At 55.3% G+C, this 24,803-nt stretch overlaps 1 protein-coding gene across 2 annotated transcripts in view; it reads right to left on the bottom strand.

Moving 5' to 3' along the window:
• Positions 1-24,803, bottom strand: part of NUP214 (nucleoporin 214kDa) — a 72,444-nt gene that overhangs the window by 10,783 nt on the left and 36,858 nt on the right. The window contains exons 24-31 of one of the 2 annotated variants that reach the window (XM_012721411.1): positions 23,027-23,126; positions 14,466-14,541; positions 13,338-13,416; positions 11,175-11,265; positions 9,472-9,533; positions 6,832-7,476; positions 5,665-6,399; positions 4,149-4,219 (exon numbers count right to left, since the gene is read on the bottom strand). In XM_012721411.1, the coding sequence (XP_012576865.1) occupies positions 4,149-4,219; positions 5,665-6,399; positions 6,832-7,476; positions 9,472-9,533; positions 11,175-11,265; positions 13,338-13,416; positions 14,466-14,541; positions 23,027-23,126 (1,859 nt within the window). Of the gene's footprint in view, positions 1-4,148; positions 4,220-5,664; positions 7,477-9,471; positions 9,534-11,174; positions 11,266-13,337; positions 13,417-14,465; positions 14,542-23,026; positions 23,127-24,803 lie in introns of both variants that reach the window. The other variant, XM_012721410.1, reaches the window with a different exon arrangement.

Here is a 24,803-nt window from a genome sequence, read left to right on the forward strand (position 1 = left end):
CAGACTCCCAGTGACACATCTCACGAGCGAGCTGCTTAGCGCGAGCGTCGCCGGAGCCACCGTGCGATCCCGCCCAGCCGACAATCTGGGTGAGGGTTTCTTGCAACTCCTTTAGCACAGTTGCCATTCTAAAGTCTATGCCAGTTCGTTTCAGTATCTGGATCACCTACAGGTTGTTTTCTGCCGAAGCTGTTGTCCTCTTATTTTCACTTCTTCTTAGGTTTCATGACTTGGCCTTTGTACACAGAAGAACAGTGGCATTCTGACTGAAGATTAACGCTCCTCCTACAGAGAGGCCACCCCTTTAGCTATAGGCCGGTGAGGAGGCCATGATTCGATTTCAGCAGAGTTGAACTAATCAGCCCTGAGTCAGACTGGAGTGGACCCACCCCTGGTCAGCCCAGCACAGAGCCATCTTTGCTCAGGAGCCGGCGACATCTGACACACACTTTGCCGGGGCGCACGTCCTCTGCGTTTAAGGGCCCAGCCATGGAAGCAAGGCTATGCAGGCGTTTTCTACTCTTTGGTTCTGCTTCATCTCCTTTCTCTCAGTCCACTGCACATGCAGACTGAGTTTTGCTTACCAAGTCACCTGCTGATGGCCACCTAGCTGGTTCCCACCTTTTGGTCACCTTGACATAGCCACAGTGAGCCTGGTGAACAGGGCAGGTCTGGGTCCTTGCTCTCAGTTCCTCTGGGAGTGTGCCTGGCGGGATGAGCTTTCTGAGTAACCAAACACTTCCGGCGATTCCAACCAGTAATGAGGGTGCCAGTTACTCAACATCCTCGTCAATACCTCTTCGCACTCTCAGATTCCAGGATCGGTGTGGCGCGGCATCGCATTACGGCTGGCTTTCATCTTTCTCACGTTTAACCCGATGTGCTTGCTCCCGTTCTTGCCAACAGCCTCTTCTGGCGTCTTCTCCGGTCAGTAATTTTCTCAATCTTTAGCCAGGCCTCTAACCTGGACCCAACATTGCCCCCAGGTGCTAATGTACCATCATGCTCTCCTCTGATGGGCTGCCCTGTTGGAGTTAACACTCTGGGCTTCCTGCCACTCTGACAGTCCAAGCATGGACACAGCAGCATTCTTCCTAGACTTACATCTGGGTGGAGCCCACTGCCCGTCCCTTGACCCTGGTGGGGAGTCCGCCTCGAACAAGAGGATGCAGCATGAACAGTGCTCTGTGACTCCTGAGGCTAGGCTGTCACATATAGCTACTGTCTGGTTCCCACGCTTTTCTGGAACATTCCTGCTTGGAATCCAGTCGCCATGTTGCATGGAGCCCAGGCCACAAACCACATGTTAGTGTTCTGGCCAACAGCCAGGCTACTCTCAGACACAGGAGTGAGCTCTAGCCGTCCGTTCTTCAAGCATCGACCACACGCATCACTACTTAGTCTCCACGGTGCCAGCATGAATGTACGACCTACGACATCCGCACCGAATAAACAAATGGCGGCTAGATACACACGAGTGACAGTGTCGCGCACACGCCAGCTACTAGGGTTGGGGTGACCTGCCACCCGGCACCACCTGATTCTGGCAGCCACATGTGACCTTTATACTTTCTCTGGTACTGGAAGTAGAAAGGTTTGTATGATCTGGTTATTCTGGTGATCTTGGAACACTCAAAAAATTTTCCATATAAATTACTAATAGTGTTTCCAGGTTAAAAAAAAAGTAACCTGGCTTCTAGCTGCGCCCATCCTGGCTTTTTGTGGTCCTTCCCATTTTAGGGGGGCGGCGGAGGGATGTCTGTCCTTCACTTGCACTGTTTGTAGATCCTGAACACGATCGCTCCAGCCGTCACATCTCCACACCTTCCCTATCTCATGGCTGGTTTGCTCAGACTTAAGCAAGCCATACTCTTAATGAGGTCCAATTTTCTTTCCGCTTTAAGAATACTTTTGACAGTTTCCTGTAGGTCTCAGATAATCTCTCAGTATCTGTTCATCTGAAAAATGCCTTGATTTCACTTCATCCTTTCGAGAGCTTTTCGCCTGGCTTAGATGCGCAGGCGGGAAGACTGCCTTTCACCGCCTCTGCGGCCAGCCCCGCGGCTGCGCCTTCGAAGGGACGCGCCTTTTTCTCCAAAGGGCGCTTCAATGTCTCCCGGCCTCTGCAGGCCTGCGGCTTCACTCGAGGCGGTCTCGAACCCAACTCCTCACACATGCTGCCTGCCACGCTGCAGCGTGATCACGGATTGCCGTTTTTGGAAAATTCTGTTTTCTCCTTCACCGGCAGCACATTCTTTCCCCTCACATTATTCTCGCTCTCTCCTCATTAAACGCAGAGGCATTCCCTCTGAAGGTTTCTGCTCCTGTGCATTTCCTTGGCTCCTACCGCGCATCCCAGGGACAATGGTCTGGCCTAGCTTCCTGTTCCCTTCCAGTCCTGGGCCAAGTGCAGTCTGCCTGATTCTGCAAACACACCTTCCCAACAGACAGGCGTGCTCATTCACCGACACGCTGTCTGTGGCTGCCTCCGTGGCGCAGGTGAGTAGCTGGGGCAGAAACTAAGACATTTACTGTCTGGTGAGTTCTAGTGTGTTACTGTTCTTCTCAACTGGGTCTAATCTGCTGCATTTAATTTTAATTAACGTGTATTTCTACAAGTGCTATTTGATTCTTTTTCAAAGCTGCTATGCTACTCGTTACATTTTTTTTAATTAAATATATATTTTTAAAAGTTTATTTATTTATGTGTACAGAGCTGGGGTACAGGCTAGAGGTGCAGGGGAGGTGAGAGGAGTCACCAGAGACAGAGTGGGCAGCAGAATAAGCCGACTAATGAAGTACACTGCTGAGGGGAGCAGTGGGCAGGTCAGGAGAGGGCTGCGGCGCCATGCAGGTCACCTCAGGGGCAGGGATCAAACTCACGCTAAAGAAGCTTTATCTTCTCAGTGCTGTGCTTTGACCCGCTCTGCCACCAGGGAGGGCCAATTTCCTACTTTTTAATGGCATTTTGACATTGTCTTTCTTTCCTTTAAAGATGTCAAACAGCTTGTTTATAGGCTAGGAAGCCTTTGCAAACGCGCGCCGTGTGTCCCCGGGGACCTGAGGCGAGGGGACGTGGCCCCGAAGTGCGTGTTGGGGAGCGAGTCGCCCCTCCTGGGGCCAGACTCCTGGTTTCTGTGCATCCCTTTGCTCTCAGGGTGATTAACAGAAAAGTCAAACTTTCTGAGATTAGTCCATGTGCTCAGGCAAGTGTGGCTTCTGCTGCTCAAACTTCCGTGGGGCCTCTTCCCTGAAAAGCCGCCTTAGGGAAGTAACGCTGCAGCCTGTCAGTGCTTCGAGATACAGCGCTTACCAGTGCGCTTAGCCGTTTGGTGCGACCCCTTGTCTGCATGGCCTCACCTGTCACTACCAGACACTGAGCTGGAGTGGTCGCTCCTCTCAGGGACCACTGGCTAGCGCAGAGCCCATCTTCAAAGGAGAGAGAGAAAACCTCCTACTGAAAACGTGTCGGGCATGGGTGCTACCAGTGCGGTAACGACTGGGCCGACACCACTTCCACCGTGGGAACCGCTCTCGTTCCAGGGACGCCTCAGGCCCTGCTTCCGGAGGGCGCCTCAAGCCCGGACCTAAAAGCAGCTGGCGTGTGGCGTCACAGGCGATTTAGCCTGCCTGGCCCTCAGGGTTCTCACTGGCCCTCATGGAAGTACCAGTGATGACTCTTAAAGCCACGCCCAGCACAAGGCAGCGGGCAGCTTGGCGTCTCGAGTGGCTCAGTGGCCGAAGGGCCCCGGGCTCGTTCCTCTAGCACATGGCTGCACCTGCCTTCTGTGGCACATGCTGTTTTAAATAAACTTTTTAAAATGTAAAAACCATTCTTAACACAAAGGCCTTAAAAAACAGGTTTAGCTCATGGGGCACAGCCTGCCACGCCCTGGTCTAACAGAGCAGGAGGAAACCGGTGCTCCCCGGCCACGCGCCTTCCAGGGCTTTCCTGGAGGACTGTCCAGGAACAAACTGCTGACTGCTCTGACAGGAGCCCAGGACTTCTGCGCCAAGGGGCACAGGCAGGTAGCGCCGCACGGCACCATCTGACTGGCCCCATGGGGACAGGGTGGCGGGGTGCACTGCATGCTGGCCCAAGGGGAGGGTGTGTGTGGCAGCAGCAGTGGCAACACGTACACACTTACCTGGCCAAAGACGGTCCCACTAGCACCAGCTGCTTGACCAAACAATGAGCCAGTATTACTAGACCCAAAACCTGTAAAATAAGAAAAGAAAGCACGAGTCTAGCTTTTCCAACAGCAACGTGGGTTCTAAAGGTGGCGCTCAGGTGTGCTGCGATACCCCACAACAAATCAACTCGTGAGCAAAGGTGGAGAGAGCACTGGGTCCGGACGCCTTTCTCATCGCCAGCACGTGGTGACAGCAAACTCCAAAGCCCAAGGATCGATCCCCGTCTCCTTCCAAGCCCAGAAGGCCAGTCTGGATCCTCGGCTGGCAGGAGTCTTCCCGAGGGCAGACTCGGCAACGCGACTATTTCTACTGCCTGGCTCTCTGGAATCTCAAATACCAGATTCTGTCAATGGGGTTTATCTTTCTTCTGGGAGGATGAGGTGCGGGCTCAACTGGGCCTGGGGGGACCCAGGCAGAATTCTGCACCACGGACCCCTCGGTTGGGCGAACGAGGAGCTCTGTGCTCAGGCCCTCGCTAATCTGGGCTGCTGAGCTTGGAGCCAGCGATCCTCTCCGGCTGGAGCAGACTGCTCAGGCCCTTTCCACAGAGCCACACACCACAGCCTGCGCAGGCTCCGACTCTCTGCAACAGCTCGCTCACGCCTGGGCAAGAGGCCCGCTCACGCCCTGACCGTGGTAAGGGGCTCGCCGGGCCCTGCTCTCCCGCTGCGGTGAGTCATGGCCCTCCACTGAGCCAGCGGGCTGCAGTGGCCCGAGCGCCCGCACCACGTGGCTCGCACGGAACAGGTGACAGGCTCTGGGGCTGACCGCTTCCTGCAGGAGGAAGGGGACGGGTCCCCGCCTAGAAAATCACAACCCATTTTCAAATAAATTGTCGCGGAAGCAGTAAGCGGGGTGCCGACCGCTGGTCGCCCTGCCTACCGAGGAGTGCAGTCCTAGCGCTGCCCAGAGCACGGCTGCTGAACAGCAGCTTGCTGAAGGCAAGCATCAGGGCCAAACTCTGGCTTTCAGACTGTCCGTCTGTTGATAGCTTTTAAAGAACAGCACCTGCTGTTCACTTTCAAAAGCAGAACAGCTAAAATTTTTAAAAAATGACAAGACAGGATAAACACAAGGTGTCTGCGCTTTGCGCTGCCAGACGGTGTCAGAGGAAGTGTAAGTGCCGGCGGCAGCGCGCGGACCCCCGCGGGCCCCGCCTGACACGGGGCGGCCCTCCGCAGACATCGTCGGCCCTCTACAGAACCTGCCAAACTTCAGCGCTCCGAGTCCTGAGTCATCACTGGGAGGGAGGCTCACCCCAGAGGCTTCCTGCCCTGCGAGACGGGCACTCGGGCAGAGTAGACCACAGAGCCCGCGGAGCAGCGGCACCTCGCCGCAGCCTGAGCCCCTGTGCGCCCCAGCCCCTCCGGGCCTCCCGTCTTTCCTTCCATCACAGAAGCCACCAGGTTGGGCACCCACGTCTCAGACCACGCAGAGGCGACCCAAGCGGACACCGTCCTCAGGTCTTACCTGAAGCCTGACAGAAGCTAAATCCAGAGGATGCTGACGTGGTGCTGGTGGCCGAGGTGCTGCCAAAGACAGAGCCGCCTTGGCCGAAGCCGGGGCTCTGGCCGAAAGCAGGAGGGTTGCTCTGGCCAAACAGGCCCCCTCCCGTGCTGGCAGAAGCCGGTCCGAATGAGAAGGAGCTGGAGCTGCTGGTGCTGGAAGAGGCGCCAAAGACATTCGCGCCGGTCGACGTGGGGGTGGAGGAGACGGACTGGCCAAAGGCGGGCACGGAGCTGAACCCAGGCTGGCTGAAGGAGAAGCTGCTCGCCGGGCTGCTGGTCGACTGCCCAAAGGCCGGGGCCTGCCCGAAGGTGGTCTGCCCGAAGACGCCTGTGGCTGTGGCGCCGAAGGCCGGGCTTCCGAAGCCCGAGCTGCTGACCTGCGGGGGGGCGGCGGCCGTGGTGGCCGCGCTGCCTGTCTGCTGCCCGAACAGGCTCGGGGCGGTGCTGGCCGTCCCCTGTCCGAACAAGGGCGTGGATGAGGGGGCAGTGGCTGTGCTGCTGGCCAGCTGGCTGAACGCGGAGCTGGAGCTGGCGGCAGGGGGCTGGATGAAGACGGTCCCGAACACTGCCGTCTCCGCAGCGGGGCTCGGAGCGGGGCTGGAGACGGCACTGGTGGAGGTGGGAGGACTGGACGTTTCTGTGGCCGCCGGGGTGGTGCTGGGGGCTGTGGTTGTGGTGACAGCAGCCGGTGCCGGCCCTGAAAGGGGGGAGGCGGGAGTCGCCACCTCTGTCTTTATGTCAGGGAGCCCAGGGGCAGCGGGAGTGGCCTCTACGATAGGTGCGGCGAGGCCAGGGGTGGAGGCGGCGGTACCGGGTGTGCTGGCCGCAGGCTGGGCAAGGGTGGTTTCTTTTTTAACGGGGTCAGGAGTCTGCAGAGGTGCCTGGGGGAGTTGGGGCGACTGCTGCTGCCCTGGGAGGGAGGCTGTCGGTGCCACGACTTCACTGTCGCCCGACTTCTCAGGCAAAGCGGACACAGGGGCGGCCTCCTCTGGACTTTTGCCAGAGGACACAGGCTGGGTGGACGGCGATGCTGAACTTAGGAGGCCTCCGAATGACAATGTGGGGAAGGTGCTGGGAAGAGGGGTGGCAGTGGTCGTGGACGGTGGGGCCGAGGGGGGCGCTGTGCTACCCGTCTGCTGGCTTCCGAATGAGAAACTCGTCTTGGTGCCCGTCAGGGATATGCCGCCAAAACTGACGACCCCGGAGGAGCCGGTGCTGGTCAGGGGCAGGCTGCCGAAGACGCCTGTGGGCGCGCTGCTGGCGCTGGTGGCCGGGGCCGGGGCCACAGTGGCAGCGGCACTCATAAAGGAGGTCACGGGGGGCTCCGGGGGCTTCCCTGGCCCCGGAGGGCCAGCGAAGCTGAAGCCCGAGGGCCCGGGCGCGGACTTGGCCGGCTGCATACTGCTCAGGCTGGTGGGTGACGCCTTGCTGCCGGCCTTGGCGATGTCGTCTGCCTGGCTCACTCGCAGTCCTGAGAAACTCCCTAGCGTCTCTCCAGCCGGAGAACTGGGAGACAGAAACTCTCCGAACTTGGACGGCGGGGTCTCCATCTTGTTCATGAAGGCGGAGAGTGTCATTTCAGGGGCCGGCCCCTGCCTGCTGCCCGATGGCGTGGCCTCCCCTGAGGGAGCGGCAGCCAGGCTGGTGGTGTGCGGTGGTGAGGCTCCAGCGGGAGGCGAGCTTTCGGGGATGGTCTCGTAGAGAGGTTTGCCTCCTCCACCAAAGGAAAATGGGGCCTCCGGCTGGCTTGCCTCTTTGCTGGGGGGCGTCACCCCTAGCAAGAAAGAAATTGGGAAACAGGTTGGATTTGGCAAAGCATGGCCTCGTGCTGCCTCAGCTTTCTGAGTGCGAGTGCCCTTCTCCCTCGACAGGCAGGCGAGCCTGCGGTGCAGCGCTCTCCCTGGGGAGGTGTGAGGGCAGCTTCTCCAAGGGAACGGGCTGAGTCATCGCACTCAGGTGAGAAGGAGCATTCTTTTTTACGATCATTAGCTCACGAGTATTTATCCAGAAAATGTGAAATTAACATTATTATCCCAAAGCATAGTAATTCTCCCTGAAGGCCGCCTGTGTGTGCTCTTCTCTGGTGCAGTGCCAGCTGAGGGGACCCCCACCCCGTTCCAGCCCAAACGCAAGTTCTCCCTTTGGTGGTCACGGGCACACAAACACCACTTTTGCATGATTTCGCATGCGGCTCAGGCCCCTTCCTTGCACCCCCCTCAGTCGGTGGCTTTGCGCACTCATGTGGCTTCACAGCCGGGCACTCTGCCGACTGTTGCTGTGACTCTGGAAAAGGGACTGTCTCTCTGGGCCTCAATTTCCCCATTCGGGGAATAGCTAGTCACGCTGTACCTAGGGGGAGACTAAGGCCTGGCCAAGCAACAGGCAGCCAGGGGGCAGGAGCTGCTGCAAGCAGCCTCCATGGACAGCGGCCTGCCGTGGTGCTCGGTGCCGGCCTAGAAATCAAGGACCAAACCTTATCCCTTACAAGTGAGGCGTTCTAGACTCCGGGGCTGCAGCCCTCACTGTGGCTTTGTTACATTCCTTCTTCTGGTTTATTCCACTGAACAGTCTCTTGCCAGTTTCCCAGTATTTCCAGCTGAAAGCCTTTTTTCTTTTATTTGATGGTTACGTGTTTCTGGGCTGTAGATGTACCTGCACCAACCATTCGCTGACTAGAGGCAGGCCATGCCCAGAACAAACCACAAACAGACAACACACCAACTATCCATCCAATATACAGACAACATACTATGTGACAGAAAACCCAAGCAAAACTCGGCAAAAGAAGAAAAACGAAGCCCTACAGCCGCCCACGGCGAGAAGCAAGAACGCCATACACACCGCCAACCCCCACACTCTCGATGGCCCCAAGCTGCCTAAAACAGCGAACCGCAAACTACTCCTCAAGCAAAAAGCCAAAGGAACGGGAAGGCTACTGTCGAGCGCCCAAACCATCACTCAATAACGAAAGGAAAAAAACAAGAAACAGAGCAGAACAAACAACAAAAAGAGCAGGAAACCGAAAGAGCAAGGAAAATAAACAAACAGACAAAAAGTCAAAAGCACAGAAAGAACAAAACCACACACACCCTCAGGCCGGGACAGGGACACAGACGAACGCCCGAAACCCCCAGAAAGCGGCACGACGCACCGGGGCCCAAGGAAAACACGGCGACCAGAGGCAGCACGCAAAAAAAATGCACGAGAAACACAAGAAAAATACACGAAAGACGATCGGCGACACACAAAACATAAAAAAAACAAAAAAACAGTCAGCGAATGGTTGGTGCAGGTACATCTACAGCCCAGAAACACGTAACCATCAAATAAAAGAAAAAAGGCTTTCAGCTGGAAATACTGGGAAACTGGCAAGAGACTGTTCAGTGGAATAAACCAGAAGAAGGAATGTAACAAAGCCACAGTGAGGGCTGCAGCCCCGGAGTCTAGAACGCCTCACTTGTAAGGGATAAAGTGTGGCCCCTTGATTTTTCATCCTACTAACTGATGAAATTTAGAATTACAGATGAAAAGGATGGAGAAAGAAATTCCAACACACAGCCCACGCTCCCCGAGACGCCATCTCCTTGAAGCCAGCCACGACGCCAACAGAGGCCCCGCTGCCAGCAGGTGCCGCGCTCCCGCATCATCACAGTCCACACCCTTACTGCGCTCGCCGGCCACGCAGCGGCATGTGAAACAGCAGCTCGTGAGTGCAGAGGCCCTGTGCCAGGGAGGGGACACGCAGTGAAGCCACGCCGGCGGAGCATACCTGGAGTGGCAGTGAAATCAGAAGTCGGCGCTGGGGTGCTCATTCCCAAGTTAAAGCCAGTCCTGGGGGTGGAAGAAGACACGACAAGCCTGAGGCACGGTGTCACGCTCATCACAACTCCCCCTGACTCACGCACACAGCCAGGCAACACACAGGAAGTCAAACGCCCTCTCTCGGAAGCAGGCAAGCCGCTCGAGGGCTTCCACACAAACCGTGGCTGAGGGAAGAAGTGGGAGCAGCTGGCAAGACCTGGGGTGGGATGAACGGGACCCCCATGTTTCTGGGGTTGGCCTGGAACACCCGGGCTACGCACGTGGGGAAGCAGCAGGGAGGGCTCCCCAGAACCGCTCCCGACCCCTGTAGGCCTGAGGTGACCACGACGGGGGAGGGAGCGGCAAACGCAAGCGGAGCCACAGACCCTGCCTGACGGAGCGCTGCTCCTGGCTAAACAAGTGGCCCACGGACGCCTGGCTCTCACCGTCGCCTCGTCTGCATGCTCCCCTCACACTGGTGACACCATAGGAAATCTGCACGTGCGAGCTGGCACAGCCAGCTCACTGAGACCAAGGCTCAGGAGCAGGTCTAGAACGGCAGCTTTAAAGGGACCAAGTCTACCAAGTAAGGGAAGAAATGCAGGAACCGACACTCTTGCCTGCCACTGCCTTTGTCCAGTGGCCAACGACCATTTAGAGTCCCAAATTCAAAACAGACCCATCTTTGTGTCAACCTTGGAGAAATTTTATCTACTACAAGTTGGTTACTGACTCTATGAACCAAGCCTTTTCAGCTTATTTTTAAACATTGGGCTGAAGGTATCGGTCCACAGAGGTAAAAATGAATTACTCCTATCTGTAAAAGGTGCAAGAGCTCCCAACGCTGAGCTACTCTGTAAAATCTGCTACAAGCTGCCTTTGGGAAGTATAAAGCAGTGAGCTACAGCCGAGGAGAAAGAACACTTCATCCCCCTCTAACTCTAACACCCTCTTCTCCCTCATCGCGTCAGAGGGAAGGACACGGAGAAGCTCCCGACGAGAGTAGCTGATGCAGAGCTGCAAAGCGGGAGCAGCTTTTCCAGGGAGCCGGGCGCACAGCTCTCGGCAGCACCGTGGCCGGACCTCCTCAGTGCTGCTGGGAGCCGGCTCCGGCCGCCACCGAGCTCCCAGCGCGCGCCTGAAGCAGAGCAGAGGCTGGTGCCCGCGAGACTGCTCGGCAGACCCCGCAGCCGGGTGGGAGGACGTGCCCACTTCGTGGATGACTCACGACAAGGACAGCCACCACTACGTTCTAAGAAATGAGGTGGCAACAGGTCTCCCACATCTATGACCTCGAGCGGTCACACGGCTGCTGTCTTTCGCTCCCTCTTCTCAGGTGTTTAGTGTTTTGGCCTGTGAGCGGAGCAGAGCCAACCCAAACATCACATCTCGTCCCCAGACGTCACATCTGGGCTGAAAAGGCCACGATGTGAGAATCGGGAGGGGCCCCGGAATGTCACACTCCCACTTCCCAAGGAAAATGAGGGTTGTGCTGAAGCACTAACAGCCGGCACCGACAGGAAGAGACTGAACGACGGGGCCACGGCTGCCGGGCGTCAGGGGCCACGGTCAGGTCAGGCCATTGGCCACACAGACAGACCCGCTGCCATGAGCTGGGAGCCGGCGAAGAGGCTGCTGGTGATTGCCCGCACACTGACATTCATTACTGACCCTGACGGAGAGAAGGAGAAAGTCTTGCTGAACTGCCCGACAGCCGGCGAGGCAGAAGTCACCGCCGCTTCAATCTTGGCTGTGCCCACTCCTGCGATCATGCAAGAGAATAAGAACATTAGCAAACAGAGGTGCTTCCGTTTGTGGTTCTCCGCGGCACCGACTAGACAGCGGCCAAGAGACGGCCCGAGCCTCCCAGCATCCCCCGGGTCTGGGTCAGGGCCAACTCCAAACCAAGGCCTTTTCTTTCCAGAAAAGACAGCCAAGTAACTGCAGTGCAGTTGAACCTAAAGCTTGAAAAGCACATTTATAATTCTTGAGAAGTGATATACCACAGAAAGCCCGAGAAGCAGGTTCTTACCCTAGATACCTGACTAGTGACCCCGTGGCTGGCTACTTGCTTTCCCCGACATCTCTGTACTAGCCATGTGTGGACTGTTCATATTTAACAAATAATAGCTTCCTTTGAAATTACAGGGGTAATACAGGATTGCTGTGTACAGAGAAGCACAGAAAGCCAGCAGTAATCCATCACTGCCCCATGCTCAGTTTCATTGTAGCTAGTTACTAACAGATTGGGCTACTGTATTCACTCTCTCTCCTCCTGTTTTACCTTTAAAAGAAAGCAGAATGGGAAAATTACAGCCCTATCAGGCCTGGAAAGATCAACCAGATTTCATTTACTCTGAGGATGGAGGTGGGAGGAGAAGGGAAACAGTTACAAGCCAGTGTATACAGGATATGCCTATTTCTGCTCAAAAACAATGACGTAACCGGGGTTAAAGGCACCCCTCTCTGGGATATGGAATCCATAGGATAGCTCTTCTTTGCTTATTATTATAGATCCCTAGGCAACACACTTTTTGGGGAAGTTGCAATAATTTCATAACTAGGAGAACAAAAAAAGCCCTCTGTACCATTAATTAATAAGGAAGCTATTTCAGAGGGAGAGGTTTAAGAAATGCCTTTTTAAAAGCCCCTGTCTCCCAGAGACCCCTGGCAGTGAACGAGAATATTTCAGACACCACAAGGACAAACCTCAAAAGCTTCTTTGCGAGTCATCCTAACTGTGTAGGACACACAAAAAGCCAAGTTCTGTAGAGTTCTGTGGCTCTTAACTTCAGGAGCAGCAAAAAGCTCTCCAATGAAGTCCTTAAAAGAACTCAAGATATGTGATTTTTTCAAAACACTGCCTGAAATACTAGCAAGAAACAAAGAAACAAATTCGTCACTTGCATCCTAAATAAGTCAAAGTTTTGACAACGCCACCAACGGTCTCCTTCTAACATACAGCGTCAGTTCCCAGCCGAGACGCCTCCGCCTCCTTGGCCGCGGGCAGGAGGCCACGCGGCTCCACATCACTCCCAGCCCAGGCCTCTGGCTACACAGATGAAGGACCCGAAGCGAGGGATGGTTTCCTGGGAAAATGATGCCGTGTCCATGTGCAGTTTCTGATCTCGGGAGAGTCAGGGTGACGTGAGGTGTGGAAAGCAGGTGGTACGCTTGTGAAACTGCAGGCGACCTCCCGACAGCAGGTCATGCTGACGCTGGGCAGGCTGCGGCGCACAGCCTGGAGTGGCAGGCACGGGCAGCGGGCCTCGGCAGAAAGCGCACGCGCCCAGAGTGGACACATGGGTGCTGAGGGGGCGCCCCGTCCAGGCCTGGTGCTAAATAAGCACATCATGCCCTAAGGAGGCGTGGGTAGTGTGGGCGCCTGGTAAAAGCACCGTGGAAGCGATACCGAGAAGAAATGCACTTTTGTGAGTGCTGGGGAGTAGGTGAGGCGAGAAAATCTCTTCAGATTGATGTTATAATTATGCTGAGGTCTTTTCACAGATCCCTTTTATTTTGTGTATTTTACCAGCTTTTAAATTGTCATTGTGAACCGACAGAATTTCCTTCCATTTAGCAGGAGAGAGCCCAGTGTTCTCCTCCCTCAGCTTGGCTCAGCCGGAGCAGGGACGACGCTACGGCACTCCTTCAGGGGGAGCCTCTCCCACGCCCAGTGGTCTGCAGGCTGGGCGCGCCTCGCTCCTCTCCTGGAGGCCCTTCGCTCACTGCGGCCTTTCCAACATGGCCCACCTGACATTCTGCCAGCTCCTCTGTGACCACAGTGACCCCTGCTGTGGGCATCACTTTCACCAAAATAAAGGGCACACTGACCTGAAGCTTTATCACCAGATGACAACTGACCGGAAGCTGTGGGAGGCCCAGGTGGCTTCAGGGAATTTAAGAGCGATCCCTGTAAGAACACAAGCAAAACATTTACGTGAAGCCACTAGAAACCCGCTGGAATAAAGAACATGTGAGCTGGTAACATGATGCACAAAATAATCAGTCCTATGTTCATCAGAAATACTTGGGTCTTAGTCAGTGGAGGCGAAACGGGCCACTGTGCAAGTGCCAAGGCCCCAGAGCGTGGCTGCTGGCATGGCCCTTTCCTCGGGGCCTGCACAGGGCTGGCACCGCAGAGGCATGGGGACGCCCAGGAACAAGTGGGCAAGGGCAGGATGGAAATGGATTCCTGCACGCGGCAGTTACAGTCCACTTGAAGGGCAAACTGCTGGCCTCATCCGCCGCCATGAACGTCCTGGGCTCCTGCTTCCGGGACTCGCACGTCATCATGGTCCTTAAGCCGAAGCCCCAGCCAAGCGCCACTGCAGGTCATGGCGAACCAAGGGGCAGAGAATCACGTGAGAGAGCTCACTCCCTGCAGGCAAGTTCTCGCATCGATCCTAGACCACTGAGAAGACACCTGGCGGCTGAGAGCGCTTCGGCTGCCTTCCTCTCAGCTACTTCCGGATTGTTTGCCAGCTTATGATAAAGCCCCCGTCTGTCAGAGCCAGTGTTTATCGGCAAGGCCTTAAAGCAGACATAACAAACAGGAGTGGGTGTGCAGACTCGACAACAGGAGAAAGCGGCACCCCCACGCGGGCCGGGGCCGAGCCCCGCACCCCACCGGCCGCACCGCTCACACCCGTAGGCGTGCATGGCAGTCACCTGAGCCTCAGATCCCTCATTTGTGAGACACATCTAAATCCTGCCCTGCCTGTTGCTAATGTTGTTCACGGGCTGTCAGAGACAGACCCAAACACCTCCCACAGACCGAAGGTAGACTGTGACCCACGGCGGCTAGACGGAGGCAGTGCTGGGAGCTACCATCCGACTCCGGGAAAACGGGCACAGGTTTTAGACTCTAGACTGTCCATTTAAATAAAGTCAGGACTTAAAACAGTACTGTGCTCACAGTTAAAACGACACTGACAAAGCCAAAGTCAGCAAGCGAGCTACCTGCTTAGGCTGGGTGGCGGCCACCGCGGTCAGCCCCGGGTGAGTCGTCTTGGCTGCAGAGAAGGGCGCCGAGGACCTGCAAACACACGAACACGCTCTCAAGGCGCGGCCTGGTGCACGGCACATCCACCCTGAAGACAGCTCTGTCTGGCAGGTGTTGGCAGTCTGCACTGACTGGAACATTGACACCCAGGGCCCTAGCCAGAGGCATTTGATCTTTTTCTGATTAATAAAATTTCTAAATGAGATTTGGTCTTCAGCATGAAAGGCAAAGCCATGACTCGTTTAAAATTTCGCAGTCCTCTGGGGTGCTCCTGGTGGCGCAGTGGCACTGAGAAGCTGAAGCTACTGCAGCACGAGTTCGATCCCCTCCCCAGAGGTAAATCACGTGGCGCAGCAGACCTCTCCTGACCCGCCTGCTGCTCCCCTCAGCAGTGGGCTTTGTCAGTCGGCCTATTTTGCTCCCCACTCTGTCTCTGGTGAATTCTCTCACCACCTCTGCACCTCTGGCCTGTACCCCAGTTCTGTATGCATAAAGAAATCTTAAAAAAAAAAAATAGCCACAGTCCCAGACCAGTTAGAGCCTGGTTCTCCTCCTACGTGGGAGGAGAGGTGCCACAGGACCTACGGGACACGTCAGCTCTGCCGCCACACAGGCGGGGAGGTCTGGTGGTATTTTTCAGAACCCTCCCTGTCTCCTCTCCCCTTCCCTACACCGACTTAGGGAGGACGAGCAGTTTTTTATCAAAAAATTAACTGAAAGTTAGACAAAAATAAGCCCATGTTCCACAGAAGAAAATCGTCCAACAATGTAATAATCTTACATACACCTCAAGGTTCTCTGCTGGAAAGAAACCTCCCCAAATAGACTTTTCAGACTGTGAGAGGGAGGAGAAAAAGTGGAGTTATTTTTAACAAAACAAAACCCCCCTCTCGTTTTCCTTCTGAAGGCAAAACTCAAACGCGCATCTCTGAAGACCCAAGAGCCCATGCCCTGGAGACGCTGTGCCGCAGGTACACAGGTTCAGCACCTCCCTGCCTGCTTGGTCTCCAGCTGAGAAGAGGAATGTGTGAGTGAGATCCCTGGGCAGGCACAGGAGCCTCAGGGAGAGAGAGGCTTTGAGCTGTGGAGAGTCGCAAGGGAAATGAAAATGTTCTGCTTTCTCAAAGACAAACAAAAATGAAGCTAAAAATAAAGGCAGCAATTTGTCCAATTTTATAACACCTTTTGCACTCCACATTTAGTTAGGACCTGACTATAAATTAAATCGAGCACGAAGCAGACGGATCACACGATTGTTCTATTTACCTGTGGTGACGTGGCAAGGTCTCAGGTGCCCTAAATCCCCAAACACACAACACCGGGAGGCGTGGCACCTGCACGCCAGCCACGTGGCCACTTGCAGATGCTCGCAGTGCACCCTGGGTAACATGTCTACTGACTAAGCGGGCCCGGCCACGACCCAAGAGTGCAAACAAGAACGAAAAGTGTGCTACCACAGAAACATGTTCAAAGATGCGGCCATGACCGTGAACCAAAAGGGGAAATCAGCCGCTAGCCAGAGTCGAGAGAAGAGGGGGCTGCAGCGGCAGTTACTGCGTCTGGGTCACTGCAGGCCCCGCTCCAGGAGCATCACGTGGCAGACCTGTGCTACGGCTGGGGGCAGGCACGAGAGGAGTGCGAGCCGAGCGCGGTGCTGGGCAGCCCCAGGGGCCCATGTTCCCACTGCGGCCACTTGGCACCGTGTGACCGGGAGATCCCGGGACTACGCTCTGCTTCAGGCATGAGGGACAAAGTGATAAGGGTCACGAAGGGTGGAAAAACTAGGTGGAAAAACAATTCTAAGAGAACCTAAGTTCTCTGATTCTCTGTGAGCCAGACGACACTGAGATAAGACAATCAACTATTGCGTGAAAACATGAAACATGATCAACATGACAAGGTCACGATGAGCCTGCTGCACACACGCCCCAGCAGAGAAGCGCTACCGCCCGCCTCTGCCGCCCCTGCAGCCACAGGACTCACATCACACGCACCAGCCCCAGCACAAGCCGTTAAGACAGTGAAGAGGTCAAAGGTCAGTTTAGCCTCTCCTTCGTGGGCCATTAAACCTGAGTGAACAAGCCAAGTAGCCATACTGCAGACTTCAAGCTACCTGTTCTCTTCCCCATCTCAACCTTTTAAAGAGCTTAAAAAACAACAAGGGATTTGATTGTGCTTTATTTTGGTAAGCATCTTATTCATTCATGCAGAATAAACGCAAACTGAAAGCTACCAAAGTCAACTATTCATAAGGCATTTTGGGGTAACAACTGAGAGCGGAGGTGTGGACAGGGAAAAGGCAGCTTGTCACGAGCACCTCAGGGCAAGGCAACGAGGAAGGACAGGAAGCTCGAGGGTGCGAGCCCTACGCAACCCGTCCGTTCCAGTTTGTCCGTCCGTCCTGGAGGCTGCAACTGCCCAGAGTCGTCCTGACAGGTAAACTGTGCACCTCACGGCCAAGTGCTGCCCAGGGGGTCACCCCAACACCTGCCAAGTCCAACGGCCATTCCCACATGACCTCTAGGGCCAAAAGGCTCCAGTTAGGTGCTCAACCTGCCTTAGGGCCCGGGGAAGGCCTGTGTCGAGGTGAAAACAGAACTTTGCTTTTTACTGTCACAGACAGATGTCAGCAACTAAGGCTCGTGACTAGGTGAAGAAAGGCAGCTACAGAACAGCATGTATTGAAATTTTATTTTAAACATGAATTTTCACAGAATAAAGATGAATAAACATGTAAATGATAACTAAGCATCTGTGATGGGGAAAAAGGCGACTTATTTTGTCCTTTTGAACTGCTTTTTTTTCTCACAGAGTCTACAGTGAACATTTGTAACCAGAAAAAAAGGGAGGTGGACATTTGTAACTCCAGTTATTTTTTTACAATCTCTGTCAGTGAAAACTGTCAACTTAGAATCCTTTACTCAGGAAAAATATCTTCCAAACACAAGGTGAAATAAAGACTTGACAGGCACACAAAGCTGACAGAATTCATATCTACAATTCAAGAAACGGTAAAGGAGGTCCTTCAGGCAGAAAGCAAAGCTCGCCAGATGGGACTGAATGAAGAAACGTGCTAATTAGCAGTTTGTGACAACACATCACAGCGCTTCCAATGCAAGCAGAAGAGCAGTGTGCCATGGAGGGAAGAGACAGTCTCGGTCACAGGTTCCCGCTCTGCAACCCTAGATCACATAACTCGGCCACAGCTAATTAATTGACAAAACAGAATCATAAAAAAGAACCCAATAAAGGTAGAAAGAGGAAAGATGGAACAGAAGAAGAGAGGAAAATCAGAAATACGGTAGACTAAAGCCCCAGCATTAAAAATCACATTAAATTAGCACTCCAATTAAAGCAAGGCCTTGTCAGCGTGGATACAGAAACAAAGATCCAACTAGCTACTGTCCACACAGTCTATTTTAAATATAGAAACACAAAGTAAGGACAAAGTAAGAGCCGGGAACTCCAGATAGCTCTGGCACTAACAGCTCCAGCGGCTACGCTGATGCGCGGGACGGAGGTGTCAGAGCACTGCAGCTCCCCGGGGACGGGGCCACCGCTGTAATTTCGAGAAAAGGACACCCTAAACATTTACGCGACTGTGACAGAGTATGAAAACACATGAAGCAGAAACTAACGGGACAAGGAAAATAGACAAATTCACAACTCTAGCTGAAGCACCATCGCGCTTCTCGATCACCGGGAGAAGCAGCAGAGACAGCCTCGGGCGCCCCCAGATGCGGGTCGGGGAACCAGAGCGCCGCCGTGGTCAGAACAGAGGCTCGGGCCAGCACCAGCCCAGCTCCGGCGCGCGAGGACATAAGGAAAGCAGCCACGGAAGACCTTCCAGACCCTGACTACAAGGGCAGGCGCAGTCCTGACGCCAGGCAGCAGCTCTTGCCTGAAGAGCAAGGACAGAATACCAGGACCGGCCCTCCCTTGCACTGTATCTGGAGGAGGTTTTTCGAGAAAGAGTGAATGGGCACAAAACAATCACACAGTGGAAATCTGTGGGTGCAGCTGCCCTCAGAGTATCTTTATGAAGTTGGTGAAACCTGGAATGCACACTCAGGCCTATGTAGGCTGCATATATACCACATTATATATCTACTGCAATTGCTGGGGGAGGAACAAGACTACCGGCACCTTCGCACCTTGCATGGGCGCTAACCGACAGGAGCAGAATACGGAGACGAGTTCTGACACGCACAAGGAACAGTGCCAGGCTGGTGAGAATCCAGCCAGGGCTGCCAGTATCAGACCCGGCCCCCTGCTTGCTCCTGGAAGCAGCTGCATGCTGACCAGATCATGCCTGGCACCTACCCACTGTCCATGGCTGCATTCAGCCACAGTGGCAGAGGTCAAAGACAGATGGCCCACAAGCCTAAGGTGTTTACTATTGGCCTTTCAAGAAAAACCTTGCCGATCCCTTCCCATAAAAGCCTCAATAAATCTAAAGAATTCAAGTTGTACAAAGCACTTTTCCAACCTCAATGGGCTGAAATTAAAAATCAGTAACAAGATAGTATCTAAAAAATGTCTAATTATTTTGAAATAACACACTTTTAAATAACCCATAGGTAGATAATGAAACCAAAAAATAAACCACTTTGAACTGAATTAAAATGCGATTCAGTTAAAACCTGTATGATGTAGTCAAAGCATTTCCTAGGGAAATGTGTAATACCAGATGCCTCTACTGGAAAAGACTGCAAATCAACAATATCAGCTTCCACCTGAAGGTAGAAAGAGTAAATAAAACCCAAAGCAAACAGGAAAGTGAACTAAAGAGCAGGTGGGAAAAGAACAGAAAAAGTAATCCACGAGATAAAAAGCCGATTCTCTGAGAATGAAACTCTAGCCAGACTGAAGACAAAAGTCCCCACGGCCCAGCGAGACTCAGTGGAAGCCGTCCACCCTGAGGCGGCGTGCACTCGCGTGGAGACGCCCTCCGGGACGGGGAGCCCTTGAGCACGACACAGCTGACCAGAGGCCGCCAAGCCACCCGCCTGCCCGCCCACCCGCGCACCATGGACATCAAAGCAGCAATAGGAACCCGCCGGTGCGGGTCCTCACAGGGCTCCAGCCAAGCCCATTCTCGAATGAGAACGGCTGCGCCCAGCTACACACCGGCTATTTATGTGTTTCTCAAAGATCTCAGGGCTTTATGCACACACACAGTGGGTTTCACCGCATATAGGTTATGCCTCAATCTAAAAAATTGCTCCGGTTCAAAAGAACAAGTGAATCAGCATACTAGGTGACTGACCTGCTCGGGAATGCTGGTGGCCGGGCACCGGGGCCAGAATTCACACTGTCACGCGCACCCCACCCTGGGCTGCTCCCGGGCCGCTCCCGAGGCCTCTGCCGCTCCAGCTCCCAGGGCGGCCTGGCCCGATCTTAAACCGGCTTGACACACGCCACCAAAGGTCCACTCTGGCGCTTTCTTCCTCAGGATACAGGCAAGCTGCGTTCTGACCTTTCTGGCCGTTCATGTCAAGTGTCAAAAGTCGCTGAGAAGCAGGCCATTAACGGGGTCAGGAAAACCCAGTTTAACGCTGAAACGGGCTGGTGTTTCTGAACGGCTGTAGCCACAACTGTGTTGGAGGTGCCCCCTGACTGGCATATTTAAAATTCAAACCTGACCACGGTCCCTCCGCCACCGCCTCAGATGTTCTCCGCGCCATCGCTGCCCATCGCTACTCCACCGCTCACTTCACTGTCTCTGCATGGCCCGAAAGCAGATCCTCTGGTTTGCCTGGCGAAGGGCTGTGGCCCGCGCAAGCGCAGCGATGCTGCCGGTTCGTGCAGCCACATGGCGACCGTCACGCTGGTGAGGGACGGGTGTGGCCACGGAGGCCAGTCCGGAGGCCACCCACCAGCTCTGTTAGGCCTGCCTCTGAAGGGCAGGTGGCCGGTGCCCACGGCACGGACCTGAGCGCCTCAGCCTGTCACCAGGACCAGTCGGGCAAGGCGCTACGTCGCAGGGCTCTGCCTGCGGCCCTCGGTGGGGCCGGGGGAGCTGGTGGGCTGATTCATGCTGCTGCCCACGGTGCAGACGGGACACACTGAGTCGGGCTCATCCCTGAAGTATGCCTGCAGGGCGCTGTCCACGATCCCTGAAGAGCAGGCGGGCCCCGGAGAACCAGCACGCTCTTCAAGTGGCGCCTGAGACAGAGCCGTGACACTGACGCAAGGCCCCGGAGCAGATGACACGGCAGAACTTCTTGAAGGGCTTCTCAAGAAAGAAGCTGGATGGACACCATTCCCACCCCACCACAGGGACACTCATGAAGGCACCTTCTAAAGGACGCCACAGAGCCTGCAGGGCGCTCATGGAATGCGACGCTGGTAAGTTAAAATTTAATGCAATGGCCCTGTCTGCGGCAGCTGTTGTTAATGGACACACCAAGCACTGTTTTACTGGCAACAAGAATTAAATTTCTGCTGCCATGTACAAAAAAAGAAAATGCTCCCCAGGCCATGGCCGGAAGAATGCGTGAAGAGTGCACACCGTGTGTGGGCACCCTGCCTCGCCCCAGCACGAGGTTTGTGAACAAAGCAACTGGAAATCCCACCTCATTTGGACATCAAGCTCGTGCCAACGCTCACCCCCACCCCCACGCCCCGCCACTGACCAGGTCTCAGCCACAGCGGCCTCCCCGCCAATTCACCGCAAACATGCTCTGCCCTTGCCCAGGCCTGGGCTGCCACACACCTGCACCCTCAGGCCCAGCCTCTAGCTGGCCATTTCTAGTCATCAGTCAACCCTCAGCTGAAACCCCTTTTCCTTACCCACCCCCCTCCACCCCAGACGCGACCAGACCACCTCACTGTGTGCTTCCTCCATGATTTCTTCACGGAGCTTAAGTGCAATGTAACTGGGCAGCTGCTCGCACCCCCAGGGTTTGGTGGCTGTCCCCAACCGTGTGATGGGAACGGGGGCCAGACCGCCGCACTCATCAATGTACCCCTAATACCCGGGGCCCGAGGGCACCTCTGAGGGGCACGGAGGCCGAGGGAAGCCCCGCGGCAGGGCCCGCTCCTGGCAAACCCTCCTCGGAACAGGACGCCTCACTGATGTGGCGGGTGGGACCACCCTTCCGAAGACACCAAAGCCGCCATCTGGAAGCTCACACCGCGGCAGGTCTGCTGGTGCTGCCCAGAAACGGAACTGCAGAACGGAATATACGCAGGAAGCTACTCTGACAGGATCTGAGGGCAGCTCGTTTCGGAAGCACATACACCCCTCTCAGTTTTGCTTAGAGTCTCCCTACTGCGCCATAAACGATTAGAAAGTAATGATGCCCCAGGCACCATGCTGGGCAAGCCAGTTACGGAACTAGACAGTCCAATTCTGTGGGGAGAGGAAGAAAGTTTTGTCAACATTCCTAACTTTTATGTTCATCTCCCTCAAGCCGGGACAAAGGCAGGCTCAGACTTGCCCCTGACCAGGCGGTCAGAGACCAGCGCAGAGGGGCCACCCCTAAGGGATGCTCGTGCTCAGCGCTAACTCCTCGAGCAGCACAGGACACCAGTCCATCTCTCCCCAGTAACCCCGGCTTCCTGTCTGAGGCGACGTCCCGCCCTTCTCTGCCTGCCTTACGACAGGAATCTCTAAAACCGCAGCTTTTCCTTGGAGACACTCACAACCATCACCCATGCCACCCTGGTCTGAAGAGCACAGCAAAGCTTCAAGGTCACCACGAGAGGCAAGTGGGTAGAGCCTCTGGCTCCGGGCCCCGCCACTACTAAAACATCCCTGGGAAGGGCAGCGCTGGTAAGTGGGTTAGTGCAGAGGAGAGGCCGGCAGAGTGCTGAGGAGGGCCGCTGGGGAGCTGAAGGAAGCGGGCCTGTGCTGCACGGACGGATCCGGCGCCCCAGACGCTAGCGCCTGAACAGCACCAGCCCCCACCCTGTGCCAGCAGGAGGGAGGCCGCGCCTGACTAGCGCGAGCTGGCGCAGGCATGGGTATGGAGCGCGGCAGGGCGGGAGGGCCCGCCTCGAGTGCTACACACAGATCCAGCCCAAAGGGAAGGGGCTCTGGCAGCAGTGACCCGGCCCGCAACCTGACGAGGGGGAGAAGCCCGAGTCTCCAATAGCGCCGCTGCCTTTTTCACACAAAGGCAAGACCTGCAAGAAGAGCAACGCCTGGAGAGAGGAGGTGAGGCTGGCAAGCTTGCGAGCACCGCCGGGCTGTCCAAATCAGCAGTCTGCGTGAGAACAAGCCGTCCGCTCTCCAACCCCGAGACCAAAGCCCGCGGCCTGGCCTAGGGCCCTCGTGTCGGCCGCAGAGTCCGGGGAGCGAGCGCAGGGCAGGCCGCCCGGACAGGCTCGGCGCCACTGAGGAAGGAGCTGCTACTGGAAGCCGAGGACGACGACCTCCTGGGGCCCTGTGAGCTCCCCGAACCAGCCCCCACTGCTCTGGGAATCCCACGGTGGCGCCACGGGAGCGGCTCCAGGACTGCAGCCCCGCTGCTCCGGACGGTGCAGGCCCCCTCGCGGAGGAGCTACGTACCCCGCGGCTGCAGAGGGGGTGGCCGGGGCGTTCTTCCAGTCCTGCACGTTTACTACTTGAGGGACATTCTTCAGCGTTGACTCCGTCAAAGTACTCACAGCTATTTAAAAAGGGAAGAGACACACACATCATTTGCAGGAAGGATCCAGAACCCAGACACAGACAAGTGATTATTGGGGACACATACTCCAGCAGAACGCAGCCTTCCCGAACGGCACCCCAGTGAGCTGCAGCGCTGTGCTCCCCGGGACACCCGGCCTCCCGCACTACAGAGGCGCGGGGTGAAGCGCTGTGCAGTTTAGTAGGGTGCCGAGGTACCTGCCCCCGCTGTGCGCATCCCGAGGAAAAGGCGGAAATGGCAGGAGGAGGAGCAGAGCGCGGGCTCAGGAGCGGCCCCCGCCATCGGCCTGTCATGCTGGGTAAGGGCTGGGAATTGAGAACCCCAGAGCAGTCTAAAACACAATCTCCTCTCTAAAGGAGACACCGCTGAGCGACAGGCACAATGAGAACGGTGCTTGGGCGAGAGCGGGGAGAGGCCGAGAGGGCAGGGAGGGAGTGGCGACAGGAGCACCCTTCTTCACCTGCCCCCTCAGGTGAGTCTGCGTTCACAGCTCTTCCTGGCGTTTTGGGACTCCCTGTGACCCAGAAGGCCAGCCGACACTGACAACGAGCCGTGAAGGCCTGGGCCAAGCGCGGGCCTCCTGTCTCTCGCAGACTGCGGCCCTGGCACAGGGCGGGCTGGGGAAGCTGCTTTCTTGCCCCCGTCAAGGTGGCCTCTGGGGATGCTTAGCTACGACTGCCCATATCTGATCGTCCTCAGGTGCACGTACCTTAGTATTTTTGCTTCCAAAATGAGAAAGGAAGTCACACCACCTCCTGCTGAAAGTGGACTAGTCCTAAGTGCTGGCAGATTTTAAGTTTATAAATAATGGAGTCTCTCAGCTTGGTTTCAGGCCTATTCAGGATAATGCCAAGATTCTGCTTGGTCCACATAATAGTTAAAGAAAACATCACAGAATTCTTTTCTTTCCCCAGAATGTTCAAAGGTACCGTAAAAAGCTACCTTGTTTATACTGGTTTGTAGCTATTTCAGATGCTTTACAAAGAGTTCCAGTATTAGAATTTTTCTTGGAAACCTTTTATTGCTGAATGACAGTAATTTTTTTTGTCTACATCAGACCACCAAGCCTTTTCAATCTTTGAAAAAGAAACCTCTACGCTGATACATGTTCTAAGCAGCGATGAAATTAGAAAATAACTGTATTCAGCCCAAACAAGAACATCTCACTCACAGCAGTTTCTCAGCCGGGCACGGTCGCCACTCTGCAGGCAGGTAATGCCTGTGGTGGTGTTCTCTGCCAGGGCAGGTGTCCGCAGCACCCCTGGGCTCGATGGCAAATGGCATAACAAGGACAAACACTGTGGCGGGCCAAACTAGCCTTCGGCTGAGAACCACTTGCTTGCACAAATTATAAGTGAAGTACCGGAGGCCAACTACCTACAAGTCTTTATATGGAAAATTGTGGACAGCCACACACACCTGACTAGGCATACACACCACGCGCCAAGGCTTAACTGCGGCATGAGGCGCTGTGCTGCCGGGGCCGGGCTGGGCCTGGCTCGCGCCACCCTGCAACAGGCAAACGGCACCGCTCTGGGCCTGAAGCTACTAGAAAGCAATCATGCACATTCAGATAGCCCTTCTGGGGTGGCTGTGCCCCCCAAATGACATCAAGACAATTTACAGTAGTGGGGCTTTAACTGCAAAGGTACATTC

Source organism: Condylura cristata, unplaced genomic scaffold, assembly GCF_000260355.1.
Source record: "Condylura cristata isolate star-nosed mole 26May11 unplaced genomic scaffold, ConCri1.0 scaffold00006, whole genome shotgun sequence".
Taxonomy (NCBI): Eukaryota; Metazoa; Chordata; class Mammalia; order Eulipotyphla; family Talpidae; genus Condylura; species Condylura cristata.